Raw genomic sequence first — 15,016 nt, forward strand, 5'->3', positions numbered from 1 at the left:
GATGTAGTATTCAATCTGATTACTGGATAGGCAACTTTTAAATTTTCACTTTGTGATTAATTCAAATTGTAATGTTTTTATTTCACACACTATTTCTTTCACCATTTCTGTTTTGATTATCCTCCATATAACTGTCTTTCTTCATATTCTTCATCTTCACTAATTCTTTCAATTGTCTAGACTAAGCACATTGATAAGACCTGGGTAGATCATTTGGACTCTTGAGCTTGCTCGGTCATTCATTATGATTTCTGAGTCCAGGACCCTAACCTCATTATCCTCCCATACCTCTTGACTCCTTTAGTGAGAAGAGCTAAATCTATTTCCTTCTTGAAAACACAATGTTTTGGTCTCAACCACTTTCTGTGATAGTAAATTCCACAGCCTCAGCACTCTGAGTGAAGAAATTTATCCTTATGTTAGTACTAAAACGTTTACCACTTACTTTTAAACTATGACCCCTGTTTCTGGACTCATTCACCTTTGGGAACATTCTTGCTACATCTAACCTGTCTTGTCCTGTTAGAATTTCATATAGTTGTCTGTGAGATTCCCCCCCCCCCCACCCCTCATTCTTCTAAACTCCAGTGAATATAATCCAAAATGATTCAATCTCTTCTCATACATCAGTCTTGCCAAACCAGGAATCACTCTGGTAAATCTCCACTGCACTCTCCCTTTAGCAAGAACATCCTTCCTCAGTTATGGAGACCAAAACTGCACACGATGATCCAGGTGTAGCCTCACCTGTATAACTATGGCAAGACATCCTTGTTCCTGTACTCAAATCTTGCTATGAAGGCCAATACAGTTTGCCTTTTTTTTTTAACTACCTGCTACGCCAACTTGATTACTTTCAGCAACAGGTGTATGAAGACACCCAGGTTTTCTCGTACATTCCCATCTCTCAATTTACAGCCATTCAAATCAGCTGCCTACCTATTTTTGCTGCCAAAATAGATAACCTCATATTTGTTCAAATTATACTGCAGCTGACATGTATGCACTCACTTACTCAGCCTGTCCAAATTACACTGCAAAATCTCTCCATGCTCCTCACAGCTCACCCTTCCAAACAGCGCTATACCATTTGTAGGTTTTGAGACATTACATTTAGTTCTCTCCTCTAAATCACCAATATCTATTATGAATATGTGGGGTCCTAGCACCAATCACTGCAATAGCCACCAATCACTGACTGCCATTAAAAAAAAAATCAAATTTCATGTCACTGAGCCGTGTTTTGCTTTGATACAATAGTAAACATTGCTTTTCATAATTCCCCAGAGACACATAACATTACTACAATCTTATCAGCAAAGTTTTAAATTTTAGCTTGATTAATGCTCTAGATTTCATATTGTATTAAACATTACTCCAATACTTTTTTGGCCAACTCATGAGCTTTGGTTAATTTTCAAAATTTGACACAGACTGGAAGTGCAATCACTGAGTTTTGGTATATAATATTTTCCTTACCATATTTAAAGGGTCTTCCCATCTGATGTGTGTATATTAGTTCAAAAAGACTAAATCTTGTGGACTCATTAAAGGTATCCCCAGTAACAAACAGTAACAAGGGAATTTATTTGCCCCAAACGTTATGATATTCTTGACAATAAACTCCAATCACAGAGACAGTTGCAGCAATAACCCCGGCCCTCAGGCATGTCTTCTGCTCCAGGGGATTGTGGGTGATAAATTGAAGACAAATTGTTTTATTTCCAAACTTGTTTATTCTTCCTTAGAATATTTGTGACAGACAATATGAACCTTGATCTGATTGGATTTCTTGACTAATCCTTATCTCTAAAAAAATTTCAACTGCAAATTCAAAAACAATCAATAAGTCCCTGCTAAGTGGTTTCTTGAAAGCTGATTTTGAAATTCAAAGCATAGCTTTAATTGATGGTTTGGATTTTCCCAGTACCTGATTTGTATGACATGTCTGGCAAAATTTAACCACATTGTTATGTAATCTGGCTAAATAAAACATTTGCATATTTTAGCCTGTGTTTTCAAAATATGCAAGAGACCTGCCATTATAATTTCCTGAACAGTTCAAATTTTTGTCACAATATTCAGACAGAACTTCCACCTGATCGACCATTGCCCATTCCTCACTGGCTGGTTTGTGAGGTTTTCTCCAGTTTCTCATTAAAACTTTGTCTTTTAAATAACAATGCCCAGATGTTGGTTATAATTCAATTTCTGAGTAGGCCATTTGGTATAACTTGTTCAAAAGAAAATGTCTGTTGTATTTCTATTACAGGAGACAGTTAAACAGATCAACATCATTCTCTTTTCCTTTGACCTTTTCATTTATCATTTGAAAATTTTGTACAACTGGGTTTTCAAAACAGCTCTTTTTTAATATATTCCTCCTCTTCCTATCTAATTCTAAGGGCTTGAGATCTACTTAAATACACTCAAGAAACAATCTAAGATATTTATACTGCAACATTAGTTTCTTTTACTTCTACTGATTGTTCCACCACCCTCAGTTGCAGACTTACATTGTCCCGACCATCCAATGAATGGCAGAGGTCCAAGAAGACAGCTCTTTACTGACATCAAAGAATTACAGGTCTAACACTTATCTCTCTTAATTAACAAAAATCGGACTTAATTAACAAAAATTAACAAACGCTAAATCTCAAGAAGCTTTAACTCAAAAACCCAAGAAAAAGATCCATTTTTCTTGCTTAAAATGCTGTTACACAGGTTGCATCTTTGTAGCATTATTTCCCCCATGGTGTAAGTTTCACACGATGCAAGTATTCAAGTGGATATTTTCAACTGAACTGATGGAAATGTGATGGTCCAAATGGCCTCCTCTTGTTTTGTAATATTTAATGATTTCTTTAATTTTTTTTACTAACAATCAATAGTAGTTTTGTGGTCATCATTGGACTCTTAATTCCACAAAATTATTGAATTCCAATTCCATCTAGGTTTCCACTGGTTGGGACTGCAGGAGATCCACCACCACTCACTGAACCATCATTTTGAAGATGACAGGATGTCTCTCCAGTTTTGCCCTCTTTCCCTTTGGGAAATTAATGTGAGATTTGAGTTCTTGGTTTCCACAAAGTCGGCAGTTCTTAAGGAAGGCGAAGGGACAGTTACATCTGCTGAATGAAAAGCCAATAAGAGATGTTGATCACCACTTTTCACCAGTCATGTAGTTAACCAGGCTATGGCCATCCTTCCCTAAGCCAAAGCACCACTGAGCCACAAATCCAGGTTCCTTGCATGAGTGGTGGCTGTTGGCACTTCCAATATGCCCACCCTAGCCCCAGAATCACCGAGGGATATAGGCCACAGGTGAGTGATGGCAGAATGGTATTTGGGATCACAACACGGAAGACACTGGTCTAGAGCAAACAAACAATCAAATGGGCCCACCTCTTTCTGGTACTGAATCAGATACTGGAGTGAATTGAATGAGATCACCCCCGGGGGCACAGTGGTTAGCACTGCTGCCTCACAGCACCTGAGACCCGGGTTCATTTCCCGACTCAGGTGACTGACTGTGTGGAGTTTGCACGTTCTCCCCGTGTCTGCGTGGGTTTCCTCCGGGTGCTCCGGTTTCCTCCCACAGTCCAAAGATGTGCGGGTCAGGTGAATTGGCCATGCTAAATTGCCCGTAGTGTTAGGTAAGGGGTAAATGTAGGGGTATGGGTGGGTTTCGCTTCGGCGGGTCGGTGTGGACTTGTTGGGTCGAAGGGCCTGTTTCCACACTGTAAGTCTAATCTAATCTAATCTAATCAATAGGGTTCGCTCTTTGGGCTTATAGAGTCAAAGATGTACAGCATGGAAATAGACCGTTCGGTCCAACCTATCCCAGCCGACCAGATATCCCAACCCAATCCAGTCCCACCAGCTAAGACCCCGGGTCCATGAGACACTTAAGTGAGATAATCTGTCAAAGCTCACTGCTGGGTCACTGCTGGCCATAGCATACTAAACACAATATATTTAAAGAATCCTACAACCTTGCAAAAAATGGGCATCACAAATGATGTTAGACCAAACCAGTGCATGAACAGTGAATGAAGAATTGCAAGAGGGAACCTTTGACTTGTGTCTCAACGCCACAGTGCACTGCTTAGCTTTGTGATTTTAAATGTTTTGATACTTTATTATTTACATAAACCAAAATAACGCTGCAATTAAAAAATCAACTCATTAATATTTGGAATTAAAAGTCCAATAATGACCATGAAACTACTGTTGATTGTCAGAAAAGGCAATCATAGAAATCAAGACCCAAAAGAGAAAATGCTGGAAAATCTCAGCAGGTCTGGCAGCATCTGTAAGGAGAGAAAAGAGCTGACGTTGAGTCTAACTGACCCTTTGTCAAAGCTGAGTACGTGTGGATTCAGTGGGCCACATGGTTTCTTTCCACACTGTAGAGATTCTATAAAAATGCATATGGACAATATTCACTGCATTTTCTACAATAATAATCACTCCGCACCACCCCCCACTTCCAAGAAGTTCCACTGTTTAGCAAGACACTTCTACCTTTTACAAATCCTTTTAATTACCCTTAATGAATCCAGGATTTTTCTTGTTTTATTTGTTTGTGATTGTGGTCAATATGGTATAAAACAATGAGCTCAGCCACTGTTACTTTGGTTAATGCGAGGACAATTAGTCCAATTTCCTGATCAACGCTAGGAATAGAGATTAGTTATCCTTCCTTTTTTTTAAATTTATGAATAAATTTGGGTGCCACTGGCTGGGCCAACATTCATTGCCCATCCTTAATTGCTCAGATAGTAGTTAAGAGTCAAGCTCATTGCTGTAAATCTGGAGTCACATGGAGGCCAGACCAGGTGAGGATGGTAGATTTCCTCCTCTAAAGGAGATTAGTGAACCAGGTGGGTTATTTTCCTGACAAATGACAATGGTTTATGGTAATCATTAGACTCCTAATTCCAGACTATATTAATTTCAAATTCCGCCAACTGCCCTGGCAGAATTCAAACCCTGGACTCCAGAACATTACCTGGGTCTCCGGATTAATAGTTCAGCAATAATACCACTAGGCTATTGCCTATCCTTTCTGAATGGAGTTGTTAAACTGACAATATTCCAATCCTCTGGAACAATTTCTATATCCAAAGACATCCGAGAAGTAATGTTCTGAACTATCAGGCCTGGTCCCTTGCACACCGAGTTAATCAATATTTTAGTTCCGCCAGCTTAACAATGGTTATCCTAAATTCCCTGTTTTCTCCTTTGCAAATTCTCATTTCCACTGCTCCAGTCTATTATGAAACCTCTCTAAGGCAAACATTGATTTTCAATTGCTTGACTGTTTCTTCCCCCAATCAAATTCATCATTAATCAATCCCACTTTTCCTTTAGCTATTCTTTTGCTTTTCCTAGGTTTACAAAAGTATCCGACTTCCATTTATGAGTGACTACTACACATTGTATTATTAATCAAATCAGGTATTTATGTTTCCACATCATTAGTCAGCCTTCATTACTTGAAAAGGTTTATGTTGCTAATCACTGTTATCATAATAGTGCTTCGATACGTACAGTCCACGAATGTTTAACTTATTTAAATGAGCAATGTTTGATTTGATTTTTGTCTGATTGTAACAATTCTGCCAATGTTACAGAGAGCATCCTCCCCTTCCTCCCATGGGAACATAGGTCTGAGTCAGCACAGCTTCATCAAGGGCAGGTTATGCCTGACAAATCAGTTAGAATTATTTGAGGTGGTAGCCAGCAATTTTGACAAAGGAGAGCCAGTGGACATGACCTATTTGTGTTTTCAAAAGGCCTCTGACAAGGTATTACACAGGAGGCTGCTAAATCAGACAAGCACCCATGGTATTAGGGCAATTTACTAGTATGGATAGAGGATTGGCTGACTGGCAGAAGGCAGAGTGTGGGCATAAAGGGGTCTTTTTCAGGGTGGTACCTGGTGACTAATGGAGTTCCTCAGGGGACAGTGTTGGGACCACACCTATTCATGTCATACATTAACAGTCTGAACAAAGGAATTGAGGGCATTGCTGCTCAGTTTGCAGATGACACAAAGGCAGGTGGAGGGACAGGTAGTGTTGAGGAAATGGGGAGGCTGCAGAAGGAATTGTTCAGGCTAACTGCGTGGGCAAAGAAGTGGCAGATAGAATACAATGTGGGCAAGTGTGAGGCTATGCACATTGATAGAAAGCGTAGTGAGGTGGACTATTTTCTATGCAGGTACAAAGTGAGGACTGTAGATGCTGGAGATCAGAATCGAGAGTGTGGTGCTAGAAAAGCACAGCAGGTCAGGCAGCATCCGAGGAGCAGGAGAATCGACGCTTCGGGTATAAACCCTTCATCAGGAAAGGTACGAAGGGCTTCTGCCGAAACATCGGTTCTCCTGCTCCTTGGATGCTGCCTGACTTGCTGTGCTTTTCCAGCACCACTCTCTCAACTATTTTATAAACATGAATTAGGATATCCAAGTCCCTTTGTGTGTTAGATTTTCAAAGCCTTTCCATGTTTATAAAATAGATTAGACTTACAGTTTCCACACTGTAAGTCTAATCTATTTTATAAACATGGAAAAGCTTTGAAAATCTAACACACAAAGGGACTTGGATGTCCTAATTCAGGAATCTCTTAAGTTTAACAGACAGGTTCAGTTGGAAGTTAGGGTGGTAAATGCAATACCAACATTCGTTTTGAGAGATCTAGAATACAAGAGCAGAGATACACTGCTCAGGCTCTATAAGGTTCTGGTCAGATCACATTTGGAGTATTCTGAGCAATTTTGGACCTCATGTCTAGGGAAGGATGTGCTGGGCTTGGAGGGAGATCACAGGAGATTTACATGAATGATCCTGGGGATGAAGGGCTGATTATATAAGGAGCGGTTGAGGACTCTGGATTTGTACTCTGAGTTTAGAAGGATGAGGGGTGTCTGATTGAAACTTACAGAATACTGAGAGATCTGGACAAAGTAGATGTGAAGATTATGTTTACACCAGCAGGAGAGACTAGGGCGTGAGGGTTCAGCCTCAAGTGAAGGGACAACCCTTTAAAACTGAGATAAGGAAGAATTTCTTCAGCCAGAAGGTATTGCCATGTCAGGCTGTGGAAGCCAAGTCAATTAGACAGATTGGTTTTTAATTGTTAAGGGATCAAGGGTTACTGGGAGAAGAGAGGACAATGGGATTGAGAAATATATCAGCCATGATTGAACAGTGGAGGACACCCAAATGCCCTAATTCTGCTCCTATATCTTATAGTCTCATACTCACCCGATCAGACTGTCCATCCTGGTGACATCGCCGACAATCACTGCAAGCAAAGGGGCCACAGTCAACATGGACATGTAGCTCGCATACTGCCAAATTAGAAAGGCATCATTAATCATATGGGGCTATGTCAGTTCACAAATTAAACTGAGTTATGTTATCATGGCAATCATTAGTTCATTCAAATGTATTTATTCTACAAATAGAGGCAGAAAATATTTACTTTTCTACAATTACCCTTGGTGCTGAAACAAACACATTCCCCACTCACTGCAATTCCATTTTTTAAATCATACTATGTGCACTGTTGGCTGTGGATAGCTCAGTGAAAAGATCATTATTCACAGAAGGAAAAAGTAAAATATTTTTGCAGTCAAACTCAAGGAGAACCACTTTCTTTGTCTAGGGAAACTACCTTTATTTATGGAAATTGATAACACCATTTATTAATGCAAGTTTACTTCAGCCAATGTACTTTTCATTGGTCACCATTTTGACTGAAAATATGTCATTTTTTTAATTAAAAAAAAGCCAATCAGTGCAGATCTGTTTAGTGCATGAAATCAATATTTTGATTCCAAATTGCATCCCAATGACTAGGAGTAACACAAACTACAGTTTCTTCCATATCTACAAATAATTCAGGAGAAGTACTGCATAAGGCCCTCATGTGAGGTTATCAGTTTTGGTAGGGAATAATAGCAAAATTAACTATTATTTAAATAGGGAAACATTGAAGTGTGTTGCTGTGCAGAAGGACCTCAGTATCTGTGCATGAATTACAAAAAGTTGGTTTGCAGGTGCAGCAGGTAATTAAAATGGGAAATGGAATATTGTCCTTCATTGCTGGAGGGATGGAGTTTAAAAATAGGGAGGTTATGCTGCAGCTATATAGGTTGCTAGTGAGGATATAACCGGAGTACTGTATATAGTTTTGGTCTTCTTACTTGGGAAAGCATGAACTGACACTAGAGGGGGTGCAAAGGAGGTTCACAAGATTTGTTTTGAAGTTGAGGGGGTTGGATTATAAGGACAGATTGAGTAGACTGGTACTAAGCTCATTGGAATTGAGAAGCATGGGGGGCGGGGGAGAGATCTTACAGAAACATACAAAATTATGAAGGGAATAGATAAGGTAAAAGCAGGGAGGCTGTTTCCACTGGTGGGTGAAACTAGAACTAGGGGGCATAGCATCAAAATAAGGGGAAGCAGAGCTCAGACTGAGTTGAGGAGAAATGTCTTCACTGAAAGGGTTTTGAACCTATGGAATTCCCTGCCTAGTGAAGCAATTGAGACTACTTCATTGAATGTTGTTAAGGCAAAGTTTAGACATATTTTTGAACAGTAAAGGAATTAAGGGCTATGGTGAGTAGGCAGGTAAGTGAACCTGAATCCACAAAAAGATCAGCCATGATCTTACTGAATGGCAGAGCAGGCTCCACAGGCCTACTACTCCTGCTTCTACTTATGTTATTATGCAACAAGGCATTTGTTTGATTGAGAGGAATAAAATACATAGATGAGTACAGTATTTCACAAATTTGTACTTTGTATTTGTACAAAGTCTGTTTTGTCTAGCTCAATGGAAGAATTGGTACCTTGTTGAAATCACATTAATATCCATTTGGACCATAGTTAAATGAGTGTCAGTGACTAACATTACTTTCTTGTTTGCTTTACTGGTTTACCAAACTTCAAAACGGAGAAAATGAGCAAGACATCCTTAGTTGCAAGAGGTTACTGGGGTTTATCACACAGCAGCTATGCAAGACATGCAAAGATGTGCAAATGCAGTCACAGCTAATCAACAACACGGTGAAGAAGCTGAAGTGACACATGAAGTCTATTCACAACCCATCCCAATTTACCAGGGTTTTCTCTACCCCATCCTCCCAGTGTTCTATCCATTTTTATGCAACTGCAATCCATGCCAAGCCTCAGTTCAATGCAATCTTATCCTGGCTAGGTGTAAACCTTTGTTTTTCCCCATGCTTGCTCCATCCAACTGCCCACTTCATCTCATCCCCAGCTCACTTTATGTGAAAAAGGGCATGCTAATTTCACTCCTTAACAGCCTGCAGTTAACTTGTGAGAATACATTAAGATATTCTCAGGAAATGACCATCAGTAAAAATATCACCAATGTTTAGACTCACATCAGAAAAATAACAGCAAGATACAATTTATCTTCATGGCCTCTAGTTCGAGTTTAGACTGAAAGCTTAAATCACTGAACAGTTTTGACAGCCTCACTCATTCATCCCATTTCTAATACAAGCAAATTGAGCTGTTGAAAATATTTTTCAAAATGGGAATAACAAAAACACAATATGCTTAGTAGTTGGAATGTGGAATGTGATATAAATGTTTAAACAGTGGCAAGACAATTCTTAATCTGCAAGTTTCTCAGGCAGGCTGCAACTTGCTAAATAATGGCATAATACTTTCATAATTATTGCACAAACTACATCCAACACCCAAAACTAAACCAAACAGGTTTTACAAATATGTGGGTGGCTGAAGCTAACACAGGAAAAGCAAGTCCCTCAGTCGAATCAGTGTTCTAAAAAAAAGAGAATGACCTTGCTGCGTAAATATCAAATGAACATTGCCAAACACTCAATACAGGTCTTTTTGTATTAATTATACATTGAATGCACACACGTGCATGAATAACATGTATTTAAAAGAAAATCTGACAATTTTCTTGGTGACCTCTGTTAAACAAAAGAGTATGCACTGTTGGCAAGGTAAACACTAATTCTTCTTTGGAACTCCGAGACAACATCAGCCTGATCAATAGCAAAAAGCTTCAACAATGACATAAATTCCACCTCTGATTAATGCTTTAACGTGGATCAGAACACACCCAGCCCTGCAGACAACCACTCTTCATCCCACCCAGTGTCTCAAAATTACACATTTGCATGCAAAGGCTGGTGTGGTATTTTTATGGCCCTATAGAAATACTGCAAGAGCTGACAGCAGCATGATAGCTGAAGTCATTCTTTCCCAAAAGCAGCTGTATAATCAAAACAATGAAATTCTGTTGACACTTGTTGGATGAGCAAAATGTACTTCTTAATAATGCTTGCAAAATAATTTTCCTGCACTTCACAAATTTTCTACAGTTCTGCTTCTGTGAAATACTCCAAAAAGTCAAGTTTCCATCAAGGCTACTTTTGATCTCCTTGCAAAGCTACAATGTTGAGATTTGATGCAGCAATGAAAGAAAAATGTAGCAGATTTATTTATACCGAGCGAAACCATTTCCTTGTTTCAATTTTATGATAGAAATGAAACTGGAAGTTAGCCATATATCTCAGAGGAGAGATTTTAGATTAGATTAGACTTACAGTGTGGAAACAGGCCCTTCGGCCCAACAAGTCCACACCGACCCACCAAAACGCAACCCACCCATACCCCTACATTTACCCCTTACCTAACACTACGGGCAATTTAGCTTGGCCAATTCACCTGACCCGCACATCTTTGTGACTGTGGGAGGAAACCGGAGCACCCGGAGGAAACCCACGCAGACACGGGGAGAACGTGCAAACTCCACACAGTCAGTCGCCTGAGTCGGGAATTGAACCCGGGTCTACAGGCGCTGTGAGGCAGCAGTGCTAACCACTGTGCCACCATGCCGCCCACTAAGCTTCCAGCTTTGCTAGTAAGACATTAACTGTCTTCAAGGTTATTGCAGAAATGTTCTGGAAACATCGATAATGGTGTGAAATTAAGTTCGTACAAAGCCTCAAACATTGAAGGCAGATTGAAAAGGACTGTGAATAAAGGTGGAATCTCATTCGATGTGGGCATGGTTCACAGCTGAGCTTACACCATTATTGTGTGCTTTAGATTCTCACTTCCATTCTCAAGCCACAATCATGCTCAATTTAATAAGCTATTTGCTTTTCATACTTTTGAATGAAGTGCAATTTTATTTAGAGATGTTAAAAGATGAAATAACTTCAATCCCATTCTCCCTGTGAAGAAATACATTTTAAATAGATATTTAAGATTGACTTGACTAAAAGTCTTTGAAATATAGTCTGAGAATTCTTTCCAAAAAATTTAAGATAGAGGAGTTAAGGTGTTCCTGTAATCTTGAAAAGTATGATATATCTCTTTATATTGTGATGACAAGAGCATGTTTCAAGCACAGGAGGCCACTTGCCCATCCTGTCTTCATCAGTGAAAAATAAGCCACCCAGCTTCATGTCACCTGCCAGCCCTGCATTCTATCTTTACTGTTCTCAGCTCCTAAAGGCCAGCTATGAAGCAACACAGGCAAATTTCCTGGTCGGTGTTTCTAGATCACATTTTCAAAAGGGACAGTGAATAGAGAAACGTCAGGGTAAAAGGGAGAAAAGCAAATTATCAAATTATTCATTTACAATACATACTTCATGGGTCATATTACTCAACAACTAAAGAGGATGACAAGTTTGTTGAGACTGTACAGGACATTGGTTAGGCCACTGTTGGAATATTGTGTGCAATTCTGGTCTCCTTCCTATCGGAAAGATGTTGTGACGTTCAAAAGGGTTCAGAAAAGATTTACAAGAATGTTGCCAGGTCTGGTTGAAGATTTGTAGCTCGGATGTCCGTTGTTGTGGTTCTGTTCGCCGAGCTGGAAGTTTTTGCTGCAAACGTTTCGTTCCCTGGCTAGGGAACATCATCAGTGCTATTGGAGCCTCCTGTGAAGCGCTGCTTTGATGTTTCTTCCGGTATTTATAGTGGTTTGTTCTTGCCGCTTCCGGGTGTCAGTTTCAGCTGCAGTGATTTGTATGTGGGGTCCAGGTCGATGTGTCTGTTGATGGATGTTCTTGCCGCTTCCGGGTGTCAGTTTCAGCTGTAGTGGTTTGTATATGGGGTCCAGGTCCATGTGTCTGTTAATGGAGTTTGTGGATGAATGCCATGCCTCTAGGAATTCCCTGGCTGTTCTCTGTCTGGCTTGTCCTATGATGGTAGTGTTTTCCCAGTCAAATTCATGTTCCTGGTTGTCTGAGTGTATAGCTACTAGGGATAGCTGGTCGTGTCGTTTTGTGGCTAGCTGATGTTCATGGATGCGGATTGTTAGCTGTCTTCCTGTTTGTCCTATATAGTGTTTTGTGCAGTCCTTGCATGGTATTTTGTAAACTACATTAGTTTGGCTCATGCTGGCTATTGGGTCCTTTGTTCTAGTGAGTTGTTGTCTGAGTGTGGAAGTTGGCTTGTGTGCTGTTATGAGTCCTAAGGGTCGCAGTAGTCTGGCTGTCAGTTCTGAGACGCTCCTGACGTATGGTAGTGTGGCTAGTCCTTTTGGTTGTGGCATGTCCTCGTTCCTCGGTCTATCTCTTAGGCATCTGGTGATAAAGTTGCGTGGGTATCCGTTTTTGGCGAATACCTTGTATAGGTGTTCCTCTTCCTCTTTTCGCAGTTCTGGTGTACTGCAGTGTGTTGTGGCTCTTTTGAATAGTGTCCTGATGTAGCTTCGTTTGTGTGTGTTGGGGTGGTTACTTTCATAGTTTAGGACTTGGTCTGTGTGTGTTGGTTTCCTGTGTACCCTTGTGGTGAATTCTCCGTTGGGTGTTCTCTCTACTAACACGTCTAGGAATGGGAGTTGGCTATCCTTTTCCTCTTCTCTCGTGAATCGTATTCCTGTGAGTGTGGCGTTGATGATTCGGTGTGCTTTTTCTATTTCTGTGTTTTTGATGATTACAAAGGTGTCATCGACGTATCTGATCCAGAGTTTGGGTTGGATTTGTGGTAGGGCTGTATGTTCTAACCTTTGAATAACTGCCTCTGCTATGAGTCCCGAGATTGGTGATCCCATGGGTGTTCCGTTGATTTGTTCGTATATCTGATTGTTGAATGTAAAGTGTGTGGTGAGGCACAGGTCTAGTAATTTAAGTATGCCGTCCTTGTTGATAGGTTCGGCCTCCTGTGTTCTGTTATGTATGTCCATGTTGGACATACATAACAGAACACAGGAGGCCGAACCTATCAACAAGGACGGCATACTTAAATTACTAGACCTGTGCCTCACCACACACTTTACATTCAACAATCAGATATACGAACAAATCAACGGAACACCCATGGGATCACCAATCTCGGGACTCATAGCAGAGGCAGTTATTCAAAGGTTAGAACATACAGCCCTACCACAAATCCAACCCAAACTCTGGATCAGATACGTCGATGACACCTTTGTAATCATCAAAAACACAGAAATAGAAAAAGCACACCGAATCATCAACGCCACACTCACAGGAATACGATTCACGAGAGAAGAGGAAAAGGATAGCCAACTCCCATTCCTAGACGTGTTAGTAGAGAGAACACCCAACGGAGAATTCACCACAAGGGTACACAGGAAACCAACACACACAGACCAAGTCCTAAACTATGAAAGTAACCACCCCAACACACACAAACGAAGCTACATCAGGACACTATTCAAAAGAGCCACAACACACTGCAGTACACCAGAACTGCGAAAAGAGGAAGAGGAACATCTATACAAGGTATTCGCCAAAAACGGATACCCACGCAACTTTATCACCAGATGCCTAAGAGATAGACCGAGGAACGAGGACATGCCACAACCAAAAGGACTAGCCACACTACCATACGTCAGGAGCGTCTCAGAACTGACAGCCAGACTACTGCGACCCTTAGGACTCATAACAGCACACAAGCCAACTTCCACACTCAGACAACAACTCACTAGAACAAAGGACCCAATAGCCAGCACGAGCCAAACTAATGTAGTTTACAAAATACCATGCAAGGACTGCACAAAACACTATATAGGACAAACAGGAAGACAGCTAACAATCCGCATCCATGAACATCAGCTAGCCACAAAACGACACGACCAGCTATCCCTAGTAACCATACACTCAGACAACCAGCAACATGAATTTGACTGGGAAAACACTACCATCATAGGACAAGCCAGACAGAGAACAGCCAGGGAATTCCTAGAGGCATGGCATTCATCCACAAACTCCATTAACAGACACATGGACCTGGACCCCATATACAAACCACTACAGCTGAAACTGACACCCGGAAGCGGCAAGAACATCCATCAACAGACACATCGACCTGGACCCCACATACAAACTACTACAGCTGAAACTGACACCCGGAAGCGGCAAGAACAAACCACTATAAATACCGGAAGAAACATCAAAGCAGCGCTTCACAGGAGGCTCCAATAGCACTGATGATGTTCCCTAGCCAGGGAACGAAACGTTTGCAGCAAAAACTTCCAGCTCGGCGAACAGAACCACAACAATGTTGCCAGGGTTGGAGGATTTGAGCTACAGGGAGAGGCTGAACAGGCTAGGGCTGTTTTCCCTGGAGCATTGGAGGCTGAGGGGTGACCTTATAGAGGTTTACAAAATTGAGGGGCATGGACAGAGTATATAGACAAGGTCTTTTCCCTGGGGTCGGGGAGTCCAGAACCAGAGGGCATAGGTTTAGGGTGAGCAGGGAAAGATAAAGAAGAAACCTAAGGGGCAACCTTTTCACACAGAGGGTGGTACGTGTATGGAACGAGCTGTCAGAGGAAGTAGTGGAGGCTGGTACAATTGCAACATTTAAGAGGCATTTGGATGGGTATATGAATAGGAAGGGTTTGGAGGGATATAGGCTGGGTGCTGGCAGGTGGGAGTAGATTGGGTTGAAACATCTGGTCGACATGGACGGGTTGGACCGAAGGGTCTGTTTCCATGCTGTTTATC

The 15,016-nt window shown here is 41.0% G+C and overlaps 1 protein-coding gene across 1 annotated transcript in view; it reads right to left on the minus strand.

Moving 5' to 3' along the window:
* LOC132833437 (diacylglycerol kinase theta) overlaps positions 1 to 15,016 on the minus strand; it is a 193,401-nt gene that overhangs the window by 142,927 nt on the left and 35,458 nt on the right. The window contains exon 4 of the mRNA XM_060851717.1: positions 7,278 to 7,363. Within this exon, the coding sequence (XP_060707700.1) occupies positions 7,278 to 7,363 (86 nt within the window). The remainder of the gene's footprint in view (positions 1 to 7,277; positions 7,364 to 15,016) is intronic.

The sequence above is a fragment of the Hemiscyllium ocellatum genome, chromosome 36 (genome assembly GCF_020745735.1).
Source record: "Hemiscyllium ocellatum isolate sHemOce1 chromosome 36, sHemOce1.pat.X.cur, whole genome shotgun sequence".
In the NCBI taxonomy this organism is placed as follows: domain Eukaryota; kingdom Metazoa; phylum Chordata; class Chondrichthyes; order Orectolobiformes; family Hemiscylliidae; genus Hemiscyllium; species Hemiscyllium ocellatum.